This window comes from Chironomus tepperi, unplaced genomic scaffold (genome assembly GCF_022539635.2).
Source record: "Chironomus tepperi strain 1889 unplaced genomic scaffold, CSIRO-AGI_Ctep_v1 contig_309, whole genome shotgun sequence".
Taxonomy (NCBI): domain Eukaryota; kingdom Metazoa; phylum Arthropoda; class Insecta; order Diptera; family Chironomidae; genus Chironomus; species Chironomus tepperi.
Window position 1 is genome coordinate 940,067 of NW_027226431.1, and position 14,807 is coordinate 954,873.

At 31.0% G+C, this 14,807-nt stretch overlaps 1 protein-coding gene across 6 annotated transcripts in view; it reads left to right on the plus strand.

Moving 5' to 3' along the window:
• Positions 1–14,807, plus strand: part of LOC139092550 (myb-like protein AA) — a 30,310-nt gene that overhangs the window by 12,185 nt on the left and 3,318 nt on the right. For 4 of the 6 annotated variants that reach the window (XM_070642981.1, XM_070642984.1, XM_070642982.1 and 1 more), the window contains 3 exons: positions 12,982–13,274; positions 14,400–14,607; positions 14,663–14,789. In XM_070642981.1, coding sequence (XP_070499082.1) covers positions 12,982–13,274; positions 14,400–14,607; positions 14,663–14,789 — 628 coding nt within the window. Of the gene's footprint in view, positions 1–9,224; positions 9,532–10,498; positions 11,053–12,981; positions 13,275–14,399; positions 14,608–14,662; positions 14,790–14,807 lie in introns of those variants that run through there. The other 2 variants (XM_070642979.1, XM_070642978.1) reach the window with 2 other exon arrangements.

Here is a 14,807-nt window from a genome sequence, read left to right on the forward strand (position 1 = left end):
GGATGAAACTGTGACTAGTCGACCTAGTATCTAGTTATAAACTTGACACAAGACTTGTCATTTGTGGAACTTTTCATGAAACATTAAGTTTACAACTAGGCAAACGGTCGACTAATCGCAATCTGTTTCATCTAGTAGTTTAACACCCCTTTCGCTGAGTAAACCCTGATCTGAAGCTTCAATCCTTTCAAACTTAATTCATATAAATTCACAGCCATCACTTCCAAACAATCCCCTATTTAGTAGCTGCAGACATAAAGTAGTTTTTACAGTCATGTGTTTATTGTTTTCATTAAACAAGTGTTTCTTTTATTTCGCAAAATGCTCTTTTCTTTGACTAAATACTACTGCTGATGATTAAATTCACAGTTTTGTAGTGAATACAATGAGATAATAGTATTATATGATGTGTGAGGTGGATGATGAAAGCGCATTTGCTTTATCAGAATTGATTTATTACAGCTAATATCAAGATTATTGCAATAAACAGCAATAAAGTCAATCGGCGGCTAAAATTCGATTCCTTTAAAGTGTTTGCAAAGTTTTTTCATCTAATTAAGTAGAATACTGATGAATGAGTGGAGCATTTCCTAAGTGCATCAGTACATTGCTTTTAATTAGCTACTAGTTGTTTACACTGTAAACATAATTGAATGATTTGTTGACTTTGGAAGTGTGTGAAATGAAATGATGAAGCTTTTAGCTTTTGCATTATGCAAGCAGAACTTTATCTACAGCAAGTTTAATTAATACTGTTCATAATAATATAGATCGGTTAAGTCAGATAATTAGGATTCGATTTAAATCCGGCGCCATGTCATAGTCACGTCAGTTTTGTGTCAGATTTTGGATCAATTAACCGATTTGGGTTAATCGGGAGTGTTGGATCAGCTAGATATATTAATGATTTAGATATCTTTAGACTAATCATTCACTAGCTGTTCTACAAATCATCACTTCCCCACCCAACATTTCTAACTCATTAGATAACTAATTCATTTGATATTTAAAGAGCCTCAGGAGACTCATTAAGCGATCACGCTGCAAGCAATGAAGAACACCAGTTCACAAAATTGAAAAAACAAAACATTTACGCCGTGACTAAGCAAAAAGGTCATACAACTGCTGTGAAAATTTAACAATTTTTCGTGATTTCATTATTAGTTGTTTAAATTTTAAAAACATCAAGTCGAACCAGTAATTAGAAAAAAGTTCATGTACGTGTGGTAGCAGACACGCTACCCGTAGACACTAGACTGTCTTTGAACTATGCGCTAATAAATTTGTACCGGTAGATAATCATTTATCAAGAGATTAAGACCTAAATTGACGACGGAGTAGCAAACTTCAAAGTAAATTCCATCCCTTGCCTTCAAACAAGCATAGCTAGAAAATTTATTTCACACTACTATTTCAATCTCAACTGTCACAGTTTCTTTTGTACAGCGCTTGACATTGACTATTCCAAAATGAGTAATTGACTGCAACTTGAACACAATTAAATGAGAAATAAAAGAGTGTTCGTCAGCAAAATAGTTAATCTAATGCCAACATGAGTTTTTGGAATGAATGAAATGCCATTTTATAATATGCGGGGTTGCCTAGAAATTTGCGTAAAAATGTAATTAACATAAAAAGGCTATAACAACAATTATATACATACTAGCTTAAAAATCAATATTAGCTACGTCACTTGTAATGCGCATATAGAGAATAGAAGGAGGGACAACGAAAAATGCTTAGTTGTGTGACCACTGATGAACTTTTTTCCTCGAATAAGATTAGTTATAGTGATTAGTGCTTAACAAATTGCGACTTTTGAGATTATTTTTGGAGTTCCTTTATTTGTTCTTATTATGCAATATCATTCAATAACCCAAATTTGCGGCTATTATTTCATACATCTTACTTTAATTCCATTTCCATAAGAAATATGTTTCAATAAATGAGAATTAAAAAGGTTTTCATGTCTCAATGTCATTGCTGTCATAATTGCCGACTCCTTCCCAATAAGTCTTCAATTCAATATGGATTGATAGCTTTTGGGATCGTTTGGAAGTGATGTCTTGTTGTACTAACTTCGCTGACCATACAGATCAATTATGATCTATGGCCTCTTATAGATGTCGTCTAAAACTAGCTGTATCGCTTGCTACTGCTTACCAATTCTCGATTCGAAGTGTAATGCTGTCTCTATCGACCACTTGAATTCTTTGGACATCTAATTGTCGTCGATGCTACCTTATAAACCGTTATATTTAGTGAATGTCCAGTTGATGTCTAGTTCTATCGTAGTTTTGTACACTCGAAGACCACCCAATGATATTCTCTGCCTCAAAATGTCATACAGCTTCAATACTTACCTTACAATATATGACGTCATTTACGTACCTTACATTCCATAAATTCATGTGAACTTTTTTTTTGGCAACACGAAGAATGTCTAATAGCAAATAATAATAAAAAGCATAAGATCACGCAACAATGATAGTTTTTTTGGGGCAACTGTGAGTTGAAGGTCTAGGTAGTGCCGCATACTTTTGTGTTGTTTTGGCGAATATACCATAAAGAGAAATTAAGCTTTATATAAATATAATGAGGAAGGAAACCTTTTTGTCAAAATATAGAGCATGGAAAATTGCTCAATCAATTTTACTTCTATCATATTTCCTTTGTTAAGCTGTAAAGACTAGAAAATTTGTTTACGAGACTGGCGTGTGTTGATGTGAATATGAAGCAGTAAATCTTCTTCATAATTTTACGTCGTTCATCATAGAAAATCTCATTTTTTGAGGAAATATGAAAACGAAAGTGAGAGACGTACAAAACTAAAAATATCATTATGAATATGCACTTTAATGCTTTTTAGTTTGTCTTTGATGCAGAGGAGTATTTTTAAAAAATCACGAGCTGTTTGCCTAATTACAAAAAGTGAAAGATGGTTTTTGATGGGTTTTTACGAATTGATTGATGAATTTATTGGTAAAGTTCATTCCTTTCGAATGTCAATTCTTTAACGGTCAAAAAAATTTAAATTAATTGTCAAAACTATAAAAATGTTTTAGAAATTGTAGAGTTCTAAATTCAAAATTTATAATTTAACGGATGAAATGACAATTAATTTTTGAAAACCATACAAATGTTTTCAAATTCAGCAACAATTGAGTGGTTCTGTATTCAAATGAAAGTAAAACGTTAAAATCATTAATCAATCTAATCCAATTAGTTCCACATAAGACTAATATTTCACACAGCATTTTAGTCATTAAAAACTGAAACTTAATCCATGATGCAAATAGAAAATCCAAATCCCTTTAATGAGAACAATTTTACGGCTTCATATGAACACACAGAGAGTGAGAGTCAAAAGAAATATTACTTAATTAGTCAGTAAAGCTAGTTAGTTAGTTAGTTTCGTAATGATCATTATCAGTTTTGTGAAAATTTTCTTCGACAATTTCAATTAAGCGAAAGATGGATGCATTTGGTGACTGACAAGCTGTTTGAGGAAAGAAAAAATCAAGTTGTGACATTTAAACATCAATGAAAGTAATCGGAAGCTTATTTACATTTCACATGTAGACGATTTTCTGAATGACCATTATGTACCAAAATGAGATGAGCTGATCATAAAATTACAAAACATCAGATGTCATCGATGCATTCACAATATAATAAAATTTATTTTCTTCTTCTCGATGAACTGATTTTTTATAGACATTTCGTCTGCAATAAAAAACACATGAAGGCACGACAAGAAATAACATGAATTTTAGCTTTTAGTAAACAAATTTTTCGTGTCTTCTTATTGTCATTTAAATGAATGTTACATTTGAATAATTTAGACGCCAATTCATCTATCAACAATCTTTTCTTTACATACTTTAATTTCTTACATCAGATATGTCTTAAAATAGCATTCGGAGTGCAGTAAACCTTTTTTTTACTTTCTTGTTCACAAATTCGCTTCGCATGCACACTGCTTAGTCACCGTCATTATATGACCGTGAATCCTTGCTTCTGTAAACCAAATGTAAATTTTATTCTGAACTGAAATGTTCTATTGGGGTCGTTTACTTATTGAGTGACTTGGAGTCATGGTTGCCATGCATTTTCAATTGAACTTGGAATATTGACTGAATTTTGATAAATTCAAAAAAGTCCATCTTTCTTAAAGTGCTTTGTTCAAGGAAACGATCACTAGGTAGGCTGTTTCTGACTTAAAAGGGTATTTAGACAGTCTCCTATCAATCAATAAGTATCCTCTTGAGAACAATGTAAGCTGAGTGCGACCTCGCAAGCATCGTAAAACTAAAACACTTAGGTAGGCCACAGAAGCATCAAAAGCTAAAGAAAGCGACACAATGAAAATGAGAAAATCTATTTGGAAGTTTCAATCGAAGATTCTTTGATAAGCTATTTTAATCGAATCTAGTCTGAACCTATAACTTGTAGAATGATCTGATCCATCCAATTGAATATTTTGGTGTCTGTATTCTGCAAAGGATGTTCATTTTCCGTAATCCTAGCAATTTTGGATCTAATATTGTTATGAAATTGCTACTGTGTCATCTAGCTTAACCTCAGCTGGACTATTTGGTCTTTTCCCAGAATTCGCTCATATTTAGTCTCAAACTCAACACAGCCAAAAGCCTCACATCTCTACATACATGTTGAACGTCATTAATCACCGTCCCCATACCATTATTATGCAAAGTGCATCTGAATCATTATTCATGTTTATTTGCTATATGTTAGCATATATGTAACACACTTTTCTTCGCTATAAAAACATAACATTAAGACATAACTATAAATAAAAAGTCTCTAAAAATGATGATTCTTTCCTCAATATTTTTACACGAGAAGAAGATTTTGAGACATAAATCCCAATTAATGCTCTCAATTTAGCATGCACATTAGTTTTTACTTTAAAAATCCCATTCAACTAGAAACAGAACGAACACGAGAGACAGAGAGAGTGACTGAATGAGGAGGAAAAAAAAGTTTCTAAAATTAAAGTTTTATTTTTTTGCAGTTAATTGGGTGAATCTTGAACATTCTGCAGTACGTCTTGTGTTTTGATTTTTTTCCTATTCTACCTCGTAGAGTCGCGTACATGAACAACAAAAACAAATATTTTATTTTTAATGGAGTCACTCTGTGCTAGGTACTGACAAAAACATTTATTTTCTTTCCGTTTGATGTTTATTAAAATGTAGGGCTGCTATCCTGTTGATATTTTCATTTTCCTTTCAATTTTCTTTTAGTTTTTCATGAAAAACTTATGAGAGTGATGATTTATTGACGACATAATTAATAGATGGGATTTTTATGTTATGACTTACGATTAAGTTTGTGAAAAAATAAATCTTTGATTTATTAAATGAATTTATTAACCAAACATTTGATATTTACTCAACAAAGATGCTGCAATTGACTTTTTATGCTAATAGGAAAGTTGAGATGTTTGTGTCTACGTATAGAAATCGTTATACTTTGTTGCAGGCGGATTTTATGGAGTTTTATTACTTATTTCGTCATCTAGCCGGTAATATAAGAAAAATATTTATGATTTCTATCAGATGTCTTTGGTTTTTTGCAAAATTATTGTTAAATGCTTCCAGATGGTGAAGTTGATGATGATGAAGTGTGATGTGAAATAGAAACTGAAACATTGTAGTTAGAAATTACTCAGTCAATCATTAAACTGCCAGTTTTAAGTCATTTTTATAAGAATTCGCAGATATTTTGTTAACGTTCATTTGAGATTTAAATATTATTTATTGTACATAGTTGAAAACCCCTTTTCATGTAAAATGTTCAGTTTGTTTTTGAACTCCGAAGAATAAACATCTCTATTATTTATAAATCCGTAAGGAAGTCGTTTTAATTAAACTACACTTGCTACAATTGCAAAATAATTGCTGTCAATTTCAAGCTACTAGATTCTTTCTTTGTTATTCTTCAATTTATATCAAGAATTTGCTTTATTAAATCGATATCTCAAGCATATTAACTTATAAGTTGTTGGATTAATCCAAAAGCCTACGTTTATGAACCTTGATCATGTTTTCATGCTTGGATTATATTAGATTAGCACTCAAATTAGAATATTGATTGAATTTCATCTTCTTTGAAGCATGCGACCTTATTAACAATAATTTGCTTGTTTAGATGTTAAATTTCTTTATTTTGAATGAAACTCACTGGATTATGATTCAGTTTAACTAAACTAACCTGGAAAATTAAGCTGAAATCTTTGTTAAAAGTTCCAAAACTAAAATATTGAGCAACACAATGAAGTCTCTATTTTGCCACATTGATGGCAAGACTTGGAGATGCCTGTCGACTTCGTATCGATTGTTTTCAGTCCGTTTTGACAGCTTAATCGTAATTTTTTGAATTGGAGTTGTTTATAATTTAAAATAAACATTCAAATATCAAATTGTATCAAATGACATAAAGATACATCTACTGATCCATAAATTCCAAAACTCAGCATCATCTGTAACTCAATAATCATTGAAATCCGTAACTCAACACTCTATTTAAACAGTAATCAGATACCATATTCATTATCAATTAAAAAGTAGTAATTATTTTTATTGCTTCACCTTGAGGCTTGTTTGTCATGAAAAGTCCAACATTGATAATGCATTTTATTAATGGAGATTTTATCTGCAAAATTTGATGGGTCTATAAAATAATGACACATGTTATGGCTGGACTATTTCATCTGAAATACCGGTCATTAAATGATCTTCAACTTCTGAAGATAACTGGATATAAAATGAGAGAATTAAGATTATATACTAATAAAATTTTCTGGTGATGCTGTCATTTTTAAATTGGATTTTTTGAGTTCTTATACATATTTTTGTGTGCTGTATTGAAGAACTTTCGTCGTTTATTTGTTTATATTTATTCCACCCTAATGTGGATAATGTTTATTTTTACAACGTGATATCATAAATATCACAAAATAAAGCACAAAGTTTTCGTTCATGCAACCAAGCCTGTAATTAAATTAAGTAAAATTTTTCAACAGAATTAGCAACAAAACGTGGTGACAAGTTCTACTTTGTAATAATTTCTGGAATTGACAGCATGTGCTATTGAGTTATTGTGGGTCATTTACTTACAGTAATGTTTCTTATTGTTTTATTTGTGTCTTAGTCCAATACAACGATAAGAACTTTGTAATGAGCACTTGATAGAGAAAGAAGGTTTAAGTGTGCTGTGTGTCACGCTTCATAATAACCCATGGTAGCTCAGTGGTAGGAGCATGTGACCAGAAATCGAAGGACGTGGGTTCGAGTCCCCATTCTGACTTGAGCTATTAGAGCACTTCTAATACATTTTTACGTCTTGTCGTCAATAATACATGACGTGACTGTTCCATAACATCTTATGATGTGCTGCTCGGATATGTTTGTTGATTTAAAGCCAGTCCGATTTCAATTTTCGATGGACATCATTTACACATAACCTCTGATCCAACAATAAATCGGAAATAATCCATAAAAACTAACATTGAACTCCTTTCAATCCACCATGTCAAATCAATCGTAAGCCATAAGTGGAACAAAAGTAAATTGTTCGTGAAAATAACAAAACAAGACCTTAACATTTTTTGCGCAGTCACCCTGCCTTCCTTTCCTTTTCTGTAACTAATTTTCATAGACCATAACGGAAATTTGTTCTAAGCCATCCAAACCTCTTATTCTTATTTTTATTTCAATTATAATTATAGACACTCCATGCTGTTTGTGTGATGAGTGAAATGTCTTAGATTTCCACGACAAGATGACACTTTTAAGTCTCATTCTGTTATTCATTAACGAGGAGCATTCAACGATGAAAGAAGAGGAAAAGCGGAGAATTAAAAAATTGAGTCTTTTTTGTTTATTGCGTACGGAGTGAGATATGAATCGTAATTGTACATTTTCTTCTTGTTAAGAAGAACTTAATTGTGCTGTCATTGATTACCTTTCATTTCTTTGAACGCATGTGAAGGTTTGCCTTATCAAAACATCATGTACGTTCCGTCGTCATTAAATTCAATGCCAAAAAACAATACTCGTGATTCATGCACATGTGCTTCATTATGTAAATGATGATTTTTTTATGCTTTTTTGTTTAATTTTCTTCAAGTGTCTTAAAGTTATGAGATGAAATTAAATTCTCTTCCGGAAATGACCGCTTAAGCATCCATCAGTAATCATGTTGAAATTTATACATTTTGAGAAGGTTTTCAGACATAAATGTCACTTTTTCATCACGGTTTCAACGATGCCTTAAAAGTTAAATACCAAATGAAATGCGATCATGAATTACTTACGAGTCGGCATGCAAACATTTTCATTGTGCGTTATCATGATCGCTAAAAGTCAGTCGTAATGTGTGTATGCATATGGCTGTTGATATTTTTTATTGAATTGTAAATATTCACATCTTTTATCAACATATGTGTCTATTTTATGTGGATAGTAGTCTATTAATGTTTGAATTATTCATCATAGTGGGATTAGGAGGCATCTGAAGGGCACCAGAAGCTTTATATTGTTTATGAGAAGTAAAATTGTTAAAAAAATTCGTTATTTAACGGACAATTTTTGAATTTTTTAAATTCACCTCAAAGGTGAAATTAATTTCAAACTCAAAATTACCGTTGGAAATTTAAAGAGTTTTGTAGATGGAAATTTGTTGAAAAGCTCAATATTCACCTCAAAATGAAACTAATTTCAAATTCAAAATTACCGTTGGTCATTTAAAATCCAAAATTTCCGTTAATTTCTTCAGAAACCCAAAACTTTCTAAATCATGTAATTCACCGCAATTAATTCAGTTATTGTCTTGTTGACTATTTTCACCTAGTTCTTCTTATCATGCAAAAACATATTGTTTATTTAATGAGAAATAATATATTGTCGCTTAGCTACTAATTTTGGGGAAATAAAATAACACAAAAAAAATCTCGCTCATTCTCTTCATGATGATTGTGCCATGCTCTTCTTTTTCTCTCTCTCATATATGTATTAACTTGCGTTTTCATTCGGCACCTATATATGCTATTTTAAATATACACATAAGAAACGAATGTTTTTCCTTTCCCGAAATGTGAGAAAAAATGAAGCAACAGAAGCAGCGGTAGAGTAGAGTTTCTCAGTTGAAGTTGAAGTGAGCATTAGAGTTGATATTTTTATATTCAGTACTCAGTCTTTAGACGACATCTCAAGGGATCACCACACAAGATAATCAGTTTGTTGTTATAAAAGAGAAGATTCTTTATTTTTTAAAGATTTTTCCTCTTCTTGTTCTTAATTGAGATTCTCGCTGTGAAGTTTTGTGTATTTTTCGTCGATCAATTAATAACAAAATTCTTCGAGTGATGTCACTGCTGGATATTTGATAGTAGTATTTTATTGTTAATTAAGAAGTGATGTTGACTGTTCTTAATATTCGCGAATTGTATTCAGTTGTCTTCGTTTGATTGACAAAAGCAGCACAAACGATAGTTTTTTTGGGGTATGAATTGAAAATTATTCTCGAGTGGGTCGATTAAAGTGTGGAATTGCGAAAAAAGAAATTTATTATACATTCATAAAGCACATTCGAGCCAACATAACGCAATCGTCGAATTGAATTTCCTTCATGTTTTTAATTCTCGGCAATAAATGCAACTAATTGTGAATATCAAATGGATTGAGTTGCAGTATGTAGAGTGAATGAATGATTTTTTTTTTCTTCTTTTTGCCATAAATCAAGTGAAATAAAAATTAATTAGAAAAGTGTTCTATAAAACGTATTGAATTTACAACAGCCGATGCGAGATGAAATTCAATTCCTTTGCTATGTTGTGCCTACTTTATTTCTAGAGATCAAGCTATGTATTACAGTCAAGGGATGGAATGAAAAAATTCAAGATGTATCAAAAGTCATTAAATTTTTAATGCCAAATTAAGATTCAGCTCGCTGGATGAATGAGTTCTCATAAGTCAAAATCAGTTTTGAGAATTAATATCTTATGTCTGTTGAGCTGAGTTTGTGTTTTAAAGCTCGTTACAATTTCGTGGAATTTTAATATCGAACAGGATTTTAATTTACAAAACAACAACATTAATATTCGCATAAACAGGCCTTTAATTATTGTGTTACACATGCTTAACATCCATTTTTAAGAGATCAAAGATCTCTTGTTTTTGCAAATTGGACTTTTAACAGTTAATGAATTTTAAAATTCGTGTCCTGTTTGCATAATTAACAAGGCTACGGACTTGTCGGAAGCATAGCACTTGTCTAAATGTTTAAATTCAGATGAAATACGTTAAATTCTGAATTTTTTAAACTTAACGAAGATTTAACGACTTTTTAACGAAGAATTTGAATTTTTTCTTAACTGTCAAAATTGTGTAAACAAAGAACATGGAAAAGTGAAAAATATTAATTTATGCTGAAAATAGAGCATAATTTTATAAATGTGTGACTAATTTATATTTATAAACATATAAAGAACCAAAAGACAGTGAATTGTATTGAAAAATCACACATCCCTTGACAATTTTTTATAAAAGGAAATTTATGTTAAATATTTTATTTTCTCATCAAAAAATAGTAATTTAAAACGTTCAATATGTGGGCAAAAAAGAACACAAAATAGACGGAAGAAATATTAATTAACATACACACACATCACAATATAAAAATGCAATAAAATCATCTCGTAAAAGCAATAAACTTAAAAATAGAAGAAAAAAATATTTTAATCATTTAGTGCAGTGAAAATAAAGCAATATCATCCATAAGTAAAGCATAAGAAATACAGAAGAATGTGGAATAAGTTATTTAAAAAGAAACAATCAAAACAATCAGATAAATCACAAGCTGTTGTTAGTGAAGTTAGAAAAGTAAAACAAAGACCGACATCCACGACAAAATGTTTTTCCTTTCGTAATGCTGGAACTAAAATGAATGGAAATGATCATTACATGCTTAGTAAAGAGAATTTTCCATTCTTCCAATTTGAATCGGAAATTTATAAGAAACCAGGTGAGAATCTCGACATCAACACATGTCAAATGACGACAATTCACAGAAATGTACTTAATGGAGGCTAATAAAGCAGCCTACATTAATCAATCACTTATTTTCACTGTAAATACTTTTTTATTGAGGGGATTCTTTCAATAAATGGGCCACAATTTATTATGATAATTATGTACAAAGGTTAATGCAGTCATTACTCGATATACATAAATATTTGATCCAGAGATGTACTTTGGGGGTGTGTACTTAATTTGCTTGAGTATATGAAGGCATTGAAATGTCTGAAAAGTATTTTGTACTAATGGAATTCGACCAAGAGTCATGCAATCAGCTAGCAACTCTGTCATGTATGAATATGTCATTTTTTATTGACAATATTTCACTCACATGATATTTAAAGTCCTTTATTGAATGCACTACATTTCAATCAAATATGTGTGTAACCCAGAATTGATGGTAAACATTTCACTGCTTCCCTTTTGTACATTTCTTTCCGTGATAGGTTGTGACAGTATAAACGCCATAAAACTAAATTTTATGACAATCTCTGTGCGCCGGAAAAATCAATAAATTGTCAACAATTGAAGCGAAACAAAAGAACATATTGCATGTGTCAATAGAACCAAGATAGAGTATAGATGTAATATTTGTCCGTACTTAATATTTACTCAAACATACCTTAAAGTTGAGAGCAAAATATCGAGAGAACTGTAAAGAATTCACGTCAGCAAATTTGATAATAATCTGCTTAATTATTTCAAAACAAAGCCGCTCAGCACACGAGAGATGATAAGAATGTCAAAAACATCTCCAGTTTACCTTGAAAATAAATGGAAGGAATATGAAATAAGTTAAAAAGAAGAAGATATTCAAGCATTGAAATCGAGCGTAAAATCTCATCGAATTGAAGGAATTCATTCGCATAAGAATGAAGAAATTCAAGTTTTTAGAGATCAAAATAAATAAATAATCAAGAAGGACTGACTGTGAGAGAACTTGGAATCGTTTAATTAAATATGTATTATATTTATTAACTAGAGTAAATCGTGTCATATGAGTAGCTAGCTACAGAAAACTAGTACAGACATGATTTCTTAGATTTATGGAAGCGCATTCTATGAAATCTAGAAGATCAAAGTGTGTATTAATTTAATGGAATTAACAAATTCAAACTGATTTAAAGTTTAAAATTTAACGGCTCCGAAAAATTCAAAAAATAACGGTCAAAAAATATTTAAAAATCAACAGTCAAAAAATTTTTTGAAAATTTTGACTAAAAAATTCAAATTTAGAGCTCAACGGTTATTTTAGAATCAAGTAACTTGACACTAAGGCACCAATTAAAACTAATTACAAGGTGACATACAAGTCAACGGACATACCGCGCACAACAGTCTCATTATACATTGTGTAAATTCACTGTAAAGTAAAGACACAAAAACCGGTTGTTGCACTTTTTGCTTTGTTTGATTTTTATATTCACCCACCTACGATCATATTTTGATTGACCACATCAATGTATATGTCATAATAAAAAGGCAATTACTGTTTTATTGGCATTACGTTGTGACACGTTAATCGATACAATAAATTGCAATTTATTGCGTAAATAAAGAAAAAGATGGACTTTTTGGTGACTCTTCTGGAATTTTTAGCTTATTTAAGGCTTTTCCAAGAATAATCATAATCTTTAGTAATTCCAAAAACAGCAATCAGCAGCTAATAATTAAAAATCACGTTTAAGCGCAAACGATAGTCACGATGTACAAAAAAATTAGGCAGAAAAGAGAAAAGAATGTTCATTAAATTTTAATTATCCAAGTTTGGCAGCAGCGGAACCAAATTACTACTAATCACTATACAATATATCGTAGCTTAATTAACAGATCATAATGTGCTAATCGTTTCCATAAATTATTTTTTATCCTTCAGATTTCAATGCCGACTATTCACGTCTTTATCAGCCTGAACAGCATCAACATCACGACGAGAATCAACAAATAAATGAAATATTTATTGAAATTCCACCACCAAATATTCGGCTTGATCTGTGTCCTGTGTGTAGTCGACGTTTCGCACCTGAAACGCTTCTAAAACACGTCATGATATGCGAAAGAATAAACACAAAAAGTAGAAAGCCTTTTGATTCATCACGACAACGGCTTAAAGGAACAGAATTTGTTGCCTCAGCACCAACAGAGACAAGAGTTTCACCACCAAAAACGGTATGTTATGACAATGTAAATGCTTGGTGCTTTTATTTATTGTGTGACTTCTCTCGTTTCTCGCTAATTTAATTTATTATCGCGAAACATGAATTTTTTTGCGAATATATATTCTATTTTATTATGACTGCGAATAAAATGGTAGTAGGAGGAAGCAATAAGAAGGAACGTGAATTATACTAATTGATGTATTCACTTCCTTTCCATATAAGCGACAATGAGAATTCCCCATATATTCTCATTTAGAATTTCTTTATTATTTACTAGTTTAGAATTCTTTCGGAAAACTTTCAGTCTGCCCAAGGAATCGAGAACTGCTTAATGTTTTCTTAATTTGCCTGATGCATGGCAACAATTTTAAGAAAATTCCAAATTTTTGAAAACCATACAAATGTTTTATTTTCCTCAACATTTGTATGGTTTTCAAATTCAAATTTCATTTAACCGTTAAAAATTTCATCGACTTTTGAATGGTTTTGAAATTCAGATTTCATTTAACCGTTAAAATCTCATCAAATTCAAATTTTATGCTTCAACTTTAAAACAATTTACATTCAAGATGACTAAAAGATCTTTTTATATAACTAGTTAACAAGGTGGATGTCATGGCAAAGGGATTCCCAAAATGGACTTCAAGACATCCATTTTTATGCCATTTTTTCTTCATTTCTCTCTCTATCTTACTCATTCTTGACTGTTGTTTTGTAAGATTGTTGTATAGTTAATTTCAAATCCACATATTGCAATGAGACTTTTTATAATACTTTTCGCAACATTTCTCAGTCACATTTTACAACATCTGAATAGAACATCTCGTCGAGAATTTTACTTAGTGTATTTTTTTGAGGAGAGAATTAAAGAAAGTTGGAGTTTTTTGTTATTTATTTCAAGTGGTTTTCGTCTGTTTCTATTTTTGTATTCTTAAGCAATATTCTTTATTTAAAAATCTCTCATTCAGATTATTGTGTATAAAGTAGACACAGTAGCATATTCTGAATAATGTAATTTAATATTTTTGTTTTTTTCTTATTAAGCAGTCACAAACGAGAGAGAAATCTGTAAAGAAGCGGGGATCAATGAGTCATTTTTCATGTTTTTAATAATTTTTTTCTTTATTTATTGCAGTTTTTGCAACGCAAACCAAGCGTAACGAGCCTTAAATCACAACCAGCACCATCAATAGAGCCACGACATATTCCACTTGACAATATGAGTCGAAAGAGTTCCACAATAAGTCTAGCAAGTAATGTTTCGCGACCAGTTGCTAAACGATCGACGTCACAACCCAGCCCAGAAAAATGTCCTTATTGTGAGAGAGTTTTTGGCTTTAAAGGTGAGAATTTGTGGATTTAAATAATATTTTGGTACTTAATGTTGTCCATTTACAGCTTACGATCGACATGTGGAATGGTGCAAGGAAAAGTCTCTCATTAAACCAAATCCTGACCCGAGAACAGTATCGATTGCGAAAGAGAGACTCAAAACAAGAATTGGATATAAAGCACCGAATTTAAAGTGAGTTATTGTTGATTT